A 12,787-nucleotide genomic window follows, 5' to 3' on the forward strand; every position below is an offset into this window, starting at 1 on the left:
GGAAAAAAAAAGCGTGGACTGTATCTAATATCTAAAAATCATATTTATCTGGTGGTAGCAGAGGGTTGAGACAGCGGGTAGATTGATCATGAGGCCGTAATCTCCAAAATATCCAAAAGCACTAACTCAGATTTAACAATATCTGTTTCAGAACAGAAAAGAAATAAAATAGATTCTAGAACCAACATGTTAGACACATGCAGATCTAGGTAGTGTAAAAGACTAAATCATTTATTTCAAAACAAAATGCTACTCATATTAGAATGACTGGTTGTTGAGCGTCTCGCTAATGACACGCAAGTCTTGGGTTCGATCCCCATAATATACAATTTTTGTCAAGGACGAATGAAATATAAATGATGAATGTTTTCTTGGAGGTTCAGCGAGTGCCGATTTAAATTATTCTGACAGCGGATTCAAGTGGTGATTGATTTTGAAACCAATACGGTGCAATGCCTACACATTCACATCGTATGACCTCAAAACCATCCATTCGAAGTTTGTTTTTTCTTTAATAACGGTGGTTGATTTTGAAACCAATGCGGTACAATGCCCACACATTCACATCGTATGACCTCAAAACCATCCATTCGAAGTTTGTTTTTTCTTTAATAACGGTGGTTGATTTTGAAACCAATGCGGTACAATGCCCACACATTCACATCGTATGACCTCAAAACCATCCATTCGAAGTTTGTTTTTTCTTTAATAACGGTGGTTGATTTTGAAACCAATGCGGTACAATGCCCACACATTCACATCGTATGACCTCAAAACCATCCATTCGAAGTTTGTTTTTTCTTTAATAACGGTGGTTGATTTTGAAACCAATGCGGTACAATGCCTACACATTCACATCGTATGACCTCAAAACCATCCATTCGAAGTTTTTTTTTTCTTTAATAACGGTGGTTGATTTTGAAACCAATGCGGTACAATGCCCACACATTCACATCGTATGACCTCAAAACCATCCATTCGAAGTTTGTTTTTTCTTTAATAACGGTGGTTGATTTTGAAACCAATGCGGTACAATGCCCACACATTCACATCGTATGACCTCAAAACCATCCATTCGAAGTTTGTTTTTTCTTTAATAACGGTGGTTGATTTTGAAACCAATGCGGTACAATGCCTACACATTCACATCGTATGACCTCAAAACCATCCATTCGAAGTTTTTTTTTTCTTTAATAACGGTGGTTGATTTTGAAACCAATGCGGTACAATGCCCACACATTCACATCGTATGACCTCAAAACCATCCATTCGAAGTTTGTTTTTTCTTTAATAACGGTGGTTGATTTTGAAACCAATGCGGTACAATGCCCACACATTCACATCGTATGACCTCAAAACCATCCATTCGAAGTTTGTTTTTTCTTTAATAACGGTGGTTGATTTTGAAACCAATGCGGTACAATGCCTACACATTCACATCGTATGACCTCAAAACCATCCATTCGAAGTTTTTTTTTTCTTTAATAACGGTGGTTGATTTTGAAACCAATGCGGTACAATGCCCACACATTCACATCGTATGACCTCAAAACCATCCATTCGAAGTTTTTTTTTTCTTTAATAACGGTGGTTGATTTTGAAACCAATGCGGTACAATGCCCACACATTCACATCGTATGACCTCAAAACCATCCATTCGAAGTTTGTTTTTTCTTTAATAACGGTGGTTGATTTTGAAACCAATGCGGTACAATGCCCACACATTCACATCGTATGACCTCAAAACCATCCATTCGAAGTTTGTTTTTTCTTTAATAACGGTGGTTGATTTTGAAACCAATGCGGTACAATGCCTACACATTCACATCGTATGACCTCAAAACCATCCATTCGAAGTTTTTTTTTTCTTTAATAACGGTGGTTGATTTTGAAACCAATGCGGTACAATGCCCACACATTCACATCGTATGACCTCAAAACCATCCATTCGAAGTTTGTTTTTTCTTTAATAACGGTGGTTGATTTTGAAACCAATGCGGTACAATGCCCACACATTCACATCGTATGACCTCAAAACCATCCATTCGAAGTTTGTTTTTTCTTTAATAACGGTGGTTGATTTTGAAACCAATGCGGTACAATGCCCACACATTCACATCGTATGACCTCAAAACCATCCATTCGAAGTTTGTTTTTTCTTTAATAACGGTGGTTGATTTTGAAACCAATGCGGTACAATGCCCACACATTCACATCGTATGACCTCAAAACCATCCATTCGAAGTTTTTTGTTTTTTTTTCTTTTCTAGCGGTGGTTGATTTTAAAGCCAATACGGTGCAATGCCCACACATTCATATCGTATGACCTTAACTTAAAACCTTACATTCTAATTACTTCTTTTTTTTTTTAAAGGTACCATCTTTACATTGCAATGTCTTTACATTTAGATTACTCATTTTTGTTACACTCTAAATTTGTCTTATTGGCTGGAGTGGGCCCACCAAGATGTTCTTGAACCCGGGCCCACGGGTACCTTGCTACGCCACGGAATAGTGGCTACTGCAGTGTTTCTCAAACTTTTTCTTTAACGGAACATTTCGCACATTCTGAGTATTTGGCGAAATACTTTGCTTAATTTGATTAATTGACGTGGTGGCCTGGCTACTAGTTAATTATTTTTGGAACTTAAAGGGAGACAAGCGGTACATTTATGCAGTTGAGCCAAGCATGCTAATAGTATTTCTTTTAAACTTGTTTTCAAATTGAAGAGTAATTATACTTAGAGCATTTCGAAACAAGAGCAAACTTTTCCAAAGCCAAATACTATGACTTAAGGAGTAGCAAAGCCTTAGTTTAGCTGACTCGACATAGCGTGCGTAAGGCCTAGAACAACTGATTCAGATCAGACGGCAGCACAGGCAGTCATCATTGCTTGCCTAACAATTACAAATTATTTTCAGCGACAATCAATGGTGAAAATGTTGACTTATTGTTTGACCTATTTATACAGTGTTCTCACGTTAAAAGATAATTTCTTTATCCTTTGCCTAAACCCACCCTGATGGTCGAGTCCTAAGTCTTCAACTTATTGTAAATTAAAGTAAAAAATAAATTACTTTGAAATAAATTTCACGACTGTCTTTAATCAGGTTATTGAAATATGTGGATAAATAAATGTATGTATCTGTAAAGTTATCAAGGGTAACATTTGTTAGCTGTATACCAGGCCCACCATCAGTAGGGCATTTATTTACATTCATATATATATACATATGACACACTGCACTCATCTATAGTAAAGCTAACAAGGGTGTCACGTGACAAGTGCGACAACCCCCCCACTGCCTTTTTTAAAATTTATGTCTATTACCAATTGGTCTCAGGGGTGACCTTTAACCCTGAAGTTCAAAGTCCAGTATTCAATGGGATTTGAACTTTAAAACGCTTGGTTTGGAAGTCATGCAGTTTACCACTTGGCCAACAAATATATGTACAAATATAACATATAATAGTAATGGCAATGTCTTCTATTCTGAGGATTTAGGATGGAGTGCAATGTCTCACACACGTGTATATATGACATCAATGCAGCCAGTGAAGGTATATCAAAGGCAGCATGCTATATCTAATAATGAGGAGTAAGATATTTGCCTTACAATATAGAATTCCTTCTTCCTATTAAATCAAAGTGATTTATTAATCAATACTTCATTTGCATCAACACCAGCAGTGCAAACCCTTATTATAAAATAGAAGGTCGAAATTATTAATGTGATATTAGGTTAGACTTTTTTTTTTTTTTACTATTGATTTTTAATGTGAGTGAATGTCTATCAAACAAACATAAAAACATAACAAAACAAAAAAATGCATTAAAAACAGTTCATTTATTTGTTTGTCATATAGTAGCAGCAGATATTTGGATAGTCACACTTTCTATCAAGCTCATTAGCTTAATATGAGCCAATCAAGTAGTAGATTTGAATGTTTCAGATTTAACCAATCAGGTTTTGAAATTGTCAAACAGCACTAACCTATATGAGATCTATAAGGAAAACAAATGTTGAAACCTGAGTAATCAACTAAATTAGAAATGAAATGAACTAAAAATAAAAAAGACACAGTCTTGTGAAGCAGATAATTATTTTCTGCCATTATTGAAACAAAATGCCATTACAAACGTTTACAGACTTTGTAATTAAAATTAACAAAAATATATATTGGTCACTTGGTGTTTTACTTTAAACACAGTATTTGATAAAAAACCAATAGCTCAAAACATTAAGAGGACTAACTGTTGGAAGAATTTATCAGATCTCACATTTGGATTTAGCTAAAACAATATCAGAAAATGCATTTCTAATAAGCTAAGTTGTGGTCTTAGTTTGGGACATACAGTAAACTAGGATTGATTAAAGTCTGTCAAGAAATGAATTCAACATGTGCTGCCAGGATTTCTTCATATATTTATACAAAAATTTTTTTAAATTTCATTTTAAATATACATTAGAAGAAGAAGCCTCGCTACAGTAAAAAATTTAAAGTTTGCTAAAAAAAAATCTTAATTTTTTATTACTGGTATCTAATAAAAAAAAAAGGAATTACACTACGAGGGAGATAACGGTAGTTAAATTATGTATTTAGAAATGCCCATGAGAAGGGCAATAATGAAAGTCCAATGCTGTATTAACTGTTTTTCAAACTCTTGCAACTAGAACTACAAGCAATGCACATGATTCTCAACTTGAAATCAGTGAAAACGTCAACATAAAATGAAAACCCTGGTTTCAAGCTCATTCAAAAAATACAATCATGTATGGATAAAGACAACATCAGTAATGCCACCAGCTTTTGTATTCAATTAAAACTAAATCCCTGAAGAGACTATGTATGTTTCATTAACCCCATGAATAATTTCCCTGACAGATCTTTAATACATCCTACACACTAATGTGTATACACTTTTGGATAATGTATGACAATATAACAGAGTTTTGCCATCTATGGTTGGTTTCAGTTTTCAGTATTATTAATATGTATAACTGGTAAGGCTTAGGAATTGGTGTACAGTCACTTTCCAGGTAAAGGAAAGAATTGAAGTATCAAACATTGTGATAGACAAAGTCAAGTCTCATTTGTTTTTTTTAAATTGCCCTGAGACTTCATTTAATTATGAAATATTTTGTCATACAGTACACAAACCCTTTAAGTCACTGATTGGTAATATTTGATCAAAGCCGAGGTTAGAGGACATAGTAAGTGCTAGCAGTAGTGACAGTTTCTATCCTTCCATCAATGTCACTTTATCAACAAGTGAGAGGCAGCTAATATTTAACTTCTCTCTTTTTGGAAATGCAACAAAGTGCACCATTTGCTGCTCCAAATTTTGACCACACACATTGAGGTCTTCTTTCTTTTTTTCAGAGGAATCCAAATGAAACCATCTAACTACAGATTTGTCAATTTAGTTCTAGTATCAGAGGAGGCAAGCCAGCCATGTCAATGTGTGAAACAATTTCAGCTTGAATCTACCCATTGACACAAGAGTTTAGAAGACAACACACAATTTACATAAGGACAATTATTCCATCCTTGCATCTTCACAGAGATAAACATTTACAATGTAAAAAAAAACAACAATACTTCTTATCAGTTCAAACTGTCACAGGGAAAAACATTTTGTAATTCTACAACAATTGCCCATTAGTGTACACAAGTGCAAATATCATACAAACATACAGGCAAGAGTATAAACTTTTTCAAACTCCTTGAAAAGTAAATTTAATATCATTAACATTGCTAATATCCCATCCCTTTGAGGAAATTTAAACAGAGATTTTATTAAACATAGTTTTTCTCCTGATGTCCATGGAGAGCTCTGTCCTAACATACTATTGCTGAGTATCAAAACAGATCATACCCTAAATCCATAGTACTGTCACACGCTACTCAGCTCAGGAAAAGGTAAGCAAAAAGAATATTTGGACATTTCATAACAATACATACATACAGCCATGTCATAGCAATAAGCAAAATACATTTTGTATACTCTACAAAAAAAAAAATGGCCATGCCGACTGACACACAAAGAAAACACTGAAACCAATGGTTGCTGCGGTGGGATAGGTAAATATACAAGTTAGGTAAGAAGAAAAAATTACACACCTTTAAGCACACATTCAACTAAAATTAAATGCATTCTTTATTTAGTTAAAATATTTATAGATCAACCACCATCATCAATTTAACTTAATATTCAACCAAGGGCCTAATAACAAACAAAAAATGTAAGTCTGTGTGCCATTGTTAGTTCAAAGTCAAATAGTCATTGTCTTTATTCCGTTCTAGAAGTTGAAAGTTAAGATTTTGTCTTAGTAATATATCTGGATGACTTTTTCGAGGTTACATACTTATGTTGGTCAAACACACACACAAAAAAAATAGGTGTCCTAATCTTTGAATTATTTGTACCACATATAAATTTCTGTATGAACAAATTGAAACCAAACAAAAATAGATTCACTGGTATGAGTCAACCTCCAATAGGAGTCTATTTACATCTCACAAGATTTAGACATTCTCAAGCATGCTTTGGGTAAATACTAGACAACAACAAAGAAAAGGTTCTAGAGAAACAGCAGGCACACAAGAGGCTTGAAATGATGTCCCTAAGTTAAACAATGTCATGTTATTTCTTACCCAAGTATTCAAACTGAAAACAATGCTTCCTAGTCATAAGGGGGGACATTTTATTATTTTACTCTGCCATTGTTATCTCAGGAAAATCTTGAATTTATACAAAATAAAATTAAAATACCTTTCAACATTCTAAGGCCATTATTTTTTAAAAATTAAGTAACATACAATAAAACTATTCTCTATGACACAAATTTAAGAACTGAATTGCTTTAAAAGCTGGGTGATGTGTTCAGGCTACTCATGTATACTGTAATGTTTCACACATTGACTTATCCACTGAGTCTAGCTTTACTCGTCTTTGTGAACTGGGGGCGTGGTTGGAGCAGGAGACACAGAGGGCCCTAAAGGGGTCCACTGAGGCTGACTGGTGGAACCTTGTATTCCCCCTGCTGAATTGAGGGTACTGGACTGTGAACTTGGGCCCCAAATATCAGCCATTGAAGTAAAAGGGTTGAAAGGTGGGCTGTTGGTGGTCAACTGGAAAAAAAGACATTTAAAAGAAATAATTAAAGAATTCAACAAAAAAAATCTTTTTCTTCCCTATTAAAAGTAAAAAACAACAACAATTTAAGAGTTTACTTAAACTCAGGGATAAGAATTAACTTTTTCAGACATTTATTAAACTCAATAAAAAGGATTTCCTTATCCAGACATTTGATCAATTTACTTTGAACCATTTAGCCACTAACCAATTGTCAGTATCCAAAAATCAAGGGTACCAGGGTATAATTACATCATCTATTGTCAAGGTAGCAGTTTTCAATTCACATTTATGATGAAGGAATGTTGAATATAGATTGAATGTTAAATAAAAGAAAAAAGAAGCCCCCCCCCCCCCCCAACAATATACAAGACTACAGTTGCCAAGACTGAAATAAGCTACTATGCTGTAACATAATACTTCATAGACTGTATGAAAGGACAAAGTCAATAAGAGGTAAGACGCTAATTGCTTTTATCTATCTAGACATACATGTTTCAAATGAACACAATTCCTATTTAACTCTTTCTCTCCTAATGGACGATACCATCGTTGATTTGACTTAAATTAAATTGAATTTTTTATTTGATACACTTGGCTTTGTGTTCAATAAAAAGAGCGCACATTCCCCTTTAATTCTATATCAAATACAACATTTTCTGAGAACAAACAACAAAGTTATTAAAGCTTAATCATAACAGGTAGTGAAATCGTAATGAGCAAACAGTTGAAACGTTGAAAAATAATTACGGAGAGAAAGAGTTAAGACTAAGCCTATAACTTAGTGACCAACCTGCTGAACAGCTGGTGAAGAAGACTGTGAGGAGGGTGTTGTGTTGTATCCACTTCCACTGTGTTCAGGAGTGCTGCCCCAGATGGTAGCAAGTGACTGGAGTGAGGACCACCCAGAAGTGGTCAATGTACTCCAGAACCCCTTTGACAAAAATTATAACTCATCATTGTAAAAATAGAATCTAGCTAAGCACTGAGGGAATTATATACAAACTGTACTGTTGTAAAACACAAGAAAAGTTTCTACATGTCAAATAATAAAACTTGATTAAAATCCAGTCTGGAGTTTTAGTTGTGACAATCAGTGTATAACAAATGTTACATAAGTGCAATATTAGACTTTATAATTGTTCATTCAATTGTGATTTGAAACCTTGGAGAAAGAATTAGTTTTCTAGTGCATTTTCTGACCCCTAAGTTTTGACATACTGGTTCAGTTATTTAACAGCTTCACTCAAGGTTCCACTGAGTTGGTATTATTTTGTGCATTGAAACTTTGCGTCAATACAAATACAACAGGTTTGAACTCTTCAGCACATTCTTTAATATCATACTTTATTTTATTCTGGACCCCTTAATTATCTTTCCTTTCTTCAGGGGCGTCTAAAATTACTGTGAGTTACATTACTGTAAATTGATTTCTTAAGTAATAAGAATGAGCAGATCAATGAGAAAAGTATTAAACATCTTGTAAAAGAATATATTTATACATATAGTTAACTCTATGTGCTAGAGGAGACAAGGACTTCAATAACTAAAAAACAAAACTGTACTAATAATTGTCAGTCACTCTTACTATCTACTCCTCTTCACTAATGAGGAAAGACCCTGTTGTGACTGTGGCTTTTAATGTTGCATGAGATGGAACATCATGGTCCTCTACTGAGAGGTTTCAACTCACAGAGAGCTTAAGGAGCCATAGGGTCTCCTCTTCTATGGCTCAAAACATGCATTAATGAAAGTTTAGAAATAATAATCACTTGCCATAAAACAACTCAAAGCTTTCAATTGCAATGGCTTAAAAATAACTACATCAAAGAAAGGACATGGTGGTGGAGTGGTAAAGTGCTAGGCTTCTGATCCAAGATATTGTGGGTTTGGATCTTGGTAAAGACTGCCATTTTGAATATCAGGATTTTTAGATGCCCCTGAGTTCACCCAACACTGACATTAGTTAGGGAAAGTACAGGCAGTTGGTCTTTGTGCTGGCCACATGACACTCTCTTTAACTGTCAGCCAAAGAAACAGATGACCTTTACATCATCTGACCTATAGATCCCAAGATCTGAAAAGGGTACTTTACTTCTTAACTTACAGCAAAGAAAAATCAAAATATTAGTATTCAGTAATAAAATCAAATCACATCCTAAAATGTATATATTGCAAACAGAAAGAGCCATTACAAGAGTCAGTCAAGGAATACATTATAACTAAGCTTAGTCAAACAGAATTAATGCTCTTCTGACACCAACATTAGGCTGGAAAGCCATAGGTTGTTGAACAGGTTCAGATGAGAAATCACATTATATATATCCCACTAAAAACAAAAACATAAGTAATGTCAGTCACTTTTACTATCTTTTTCTCTTCACTAATGAGGAAAGACCCTGTTGTGACTGCTGTTTTTTTAATGTTGCATGTACTAGGTTCATGATTCTCTACTGAGAGATTTCCACTCCCAGAGAGATGAATGAGTCATAGGGTCTCCACATCTATGCCTCAAATCATGCTCTAACAAAGTTTCAAGACAATAAAACTAGTTTAGAAAATGCCAATTGAAAACTTACATTGGCTGGGGCATTGGTGTTAACTTGAGACCAACTGTTGGGTTCAACTGGTGATGTATTGAAGTCATCCCAGAAACTTTCAGTTCTTACAGCTGGGGGGGTACTGAATCCAGGCCAATCTTCACCTAACAAAAACATCAGCTTTGGTTAACATAGTCTATAAAGTGACAGGACTTGATCCTACTTTTTAAATGTTGACAAATAATCATCATTGAAATTAAAAATATATATATATATACATAATAAGTCAGGACAAAGAAGTGTATTGCTTAAATTTTTTCTCAACTTTTAGTGGTACAGATTGGTGTGAATGTGTAATGGTGTGGATGCTTATGAAATGAAATGAGGTAAAAGGAAATTTAAAAAAAGTAGACAGAAAAAGATTATAAACATTGTGTGATTGCTTTACAGTTGTAGTGTAGAATTTGGGTGTTGGACAAGTTTTGAACATTGACTTTTACATAGTATAAATGAAACAAAAGTTAACTGTGTTTAACAAAATGGAATCTTAACAACCCAAGTTTTGTGCCTAGGTTTGCAGGAGAAGTATACATTTATATTACTATACTTTACCTTTGCTTAACTTCTGGTGGTGCTCCCATAAGCGTCTCCGTCGCTCAGCCTGGAGCTGCTGCATCATGGTCATTTGTGGCTGGTTCAGGTTGTCATGGATACCACCTTGATACATAGGATGTACATATAACGCAGCAGGATCTAAACAAAAAAAAAAAACTTAATGAGAATGTACTTTAAAAAGAATGCACCTCACCTCCCTTTTGAATGGACTTATTCTTTAGAGAGTGCATTTATAACTTACCATTAGTACCATAACGATAACCATCAAGACCTCTAACTGCAGGTGGAGCAAACCCTGGTAAGTTATTAGTTTCTGGAATAGGATGCAGGCCATAGACACCACTGTGGAGAAACCAGCTGGACATTGTGGAAAGTTGAAACAAAAGAGTTTTAAAATAAGGTTACAAAATAAAAAGTCTTGGGTTCTTTTCTATAATTTGAAAGTGTCCATCACATTGTCTTCTTGCACTTAGTTAATTGCTATTTAAAAGTAAGAAAAAAAAGTTCCCCTTTCAGATCTTGCATCTATAGGGCAAATGTCAGTCATCTGTTTCATTGGCCAATGGTTGATGAGCAGGGTGTCACTGGCCAGTACAATGACCAACAGCCTTTACTTTTCCTAACTAAAGTCAAGTACCTATTAGAGCTGGGTGGACTCATGGGAGCCCTAAAAATCCCGTAATTCAAAATCCCAGTCTTCACAGAGATTTGAAGCCAGAACCCAAGTTCGGAACCCAAGCGCTTACCACTCAGCCAAATTTGCTATTAAGTCCCTAACATTAAGAAGTTTGTTGAGGTGAAGGAGGGTCATATTGCATTAAAAGAAATGTTCTAGAAAAAGTAGAAAAACAAAAGAGTTCCTTTTCTGGTTTCAAAACTATTTCTCAAATTTTTGTTTCATTTGCAAGCGCTAAAAAAGTTGCTCAAATATGTGAGTGAAACTTTTGATGAAATAATTATATAATAGCCTAACTGGGTTATTTCTCAGCATGTGCATACATGATCTAAATTCTTAATAATGTTGTAACAAATTTCACAAAAGCTTAAAATGCATTTCCAAAAATCCTTAGAATGATACTAAGGGCAATAATTATTGAAGACATATTTTATCCTTCTAATTAAAACCCTTCTCTCTTTCTTTTAAACTTTATAGTTAGAAACCTTCTATTTTTCTTTGAGTAGGCTGAACACATGAACACAAAGTTTGAAGATAAAGTATCTTTGAAAAGGAGAATACATGAAATTGTTTTCAAGAAACTATTCCTGCTAAGACATTACTGCTTTCATCAAAGAGTGATGACACCAACAGATATTCCTTCCTGAGTGAACGAGTCTTATTGCTAACCAGAACGAATAGTTCAACACCACTATTACTCACTTAGTGTCAGAGTAGTTGCCAGGAGCTGGTCCAGAAGTCCAAACGCCATGACTGTTTTTGTTGGAGACCAAGTCTAGAGACAGAGTGTACAAGCTTGGGTTTTAAAAATAGGCAAGAGAAAAAAAAAAAACAAACTGATATTATAATTGCAAACAAGCTCAACATTCCAAAGTCCATTAAATTTGCTCAGCTTCACTTAACACTGATAACGTGATTTTAAGTTAATTGTTGTTTTTTTTTTAAGTTCTACAGTAATGAGTTAGGTGACACAAAATCATTATAATAGGGATAAATGGTTTGTGTGTTTATTAGAAAGCCTTTATAATTCATTTGAACATATATAGGAAGCTATGAATTCCTACCTGTAGTACACAACTGTACTTTAGGGGCAGGAGTATAAGTCTACACTACATGCCAGGGGCATGAGTATAAAAGAGGCAAGATTCTTTATTTTTGAGGTCTGACTGCTACTGACTTATTCTGAAACTATATTTTGGTTGGCCATTTTTAAATTCTGTAGCTAGAAATGATCTATTACAAGTCCTGGACAGTATTTGTATTTCTGTCAAAATAATGACTCATCCCAAGGAGTGATGAACAGAGAGCAGAGTTGTTGTTTTTGTAACTAAAATTGTATGATAGTGAATTAGTGATATAATTTACAGATTTTTTTTTTTATGATACATAAAATCAAGTTAGGTTTATCTAAAAAAAATGTTTTTTTTCATTAGTGTCACCATAATAATTAGTACTTGAGAAAGTAAAGTAAAGTTCCCCTTTCAGACCATGGCCAGCACAATGACCAATCGCCTTTACTTTCCCCAACTAAAGTCAGGTACCCATTGGGTGGACTCAAGGGCGCCCTAAAAATCCCTAAATTCCAATTCCCAGTCTTCACTGAGATTGGAAGCCAAGCTCTGAACTACTCAGCCACAGCACCCCCCACTTGAGAAAGTAATAAAGCATTTAACATTATTCATAAATGGTGACTCCTAAACAAACAATAAATAAGCTTAATTCAATTTTGCTAAATGTCATTTACAGAAAGAACATTGTGATAAAAATTTTGATGTCTAAATATTTGTTTTCACAATAAAATTGATTAATCAGAT

The 12,787-nt window shown here is 34.4% G+C and overlaps 1 protein-coding gene across 3 annotated transcripts in view; it reads right to left on the minus strand.

Annotated features, from left to right (window-relative positions):
- Positions 1-3,830: 3,830 nt before the first annotated feature.
- The window catches only part of LOC106063146 (transmembrane protein 131-like), a 63,299-nt gene continuing 54,342 nt past the window's right edge, over positions 3,831-12,787 (minus strand). For 2 of the 3 annotated variants that reach the window (XM_056039095.1, XM_056039093.1), the window contains 6 exons: positions 11,676-11,748; positions 10,539-10,654; positions 10,295-10,435; positions 9,722-9,846; positions 7,936-8,076; positions 3,831-7,138 (listed from right to left, as the gene is read on the minus strand). In XM_056039095.1, coding sequence (XP_055895070.1) covers positions 6,950-7,138; positions 7,936-8,076; positions 9,722-9,846; positions 10,295-10,435; positions 10,539-10,654; positions 11,676-11,748 — 785 coding nt within the window. In that variant the 3' untranslated portion in view covers positions 3,831-6,949. The remainder of the gene's footprint in view (positions 7,139-7,935; positions 8,077-9,721; positions 9,847-10,294; positions 10,436-10,538; positions 10,655-11,675; positions 11,749-12,787) is intronic. The other variant, XM_056039094.1, reaches the window with a different exon arrangement.

Source organism: Biomphalaria glabrata, chromosome 8 (genome assembly GCF_947242115.1).
Source record: "Biomphalaria glabrata chromosome 8, xgBioGlab47.1, whole genome shotgun sequence".
Lineage (NCBI taxonomy): Eukaryota > Metazoa > Mollusca > Gastropoda > Planorbidae > Biomphalaria > Biomphalaria glabrata.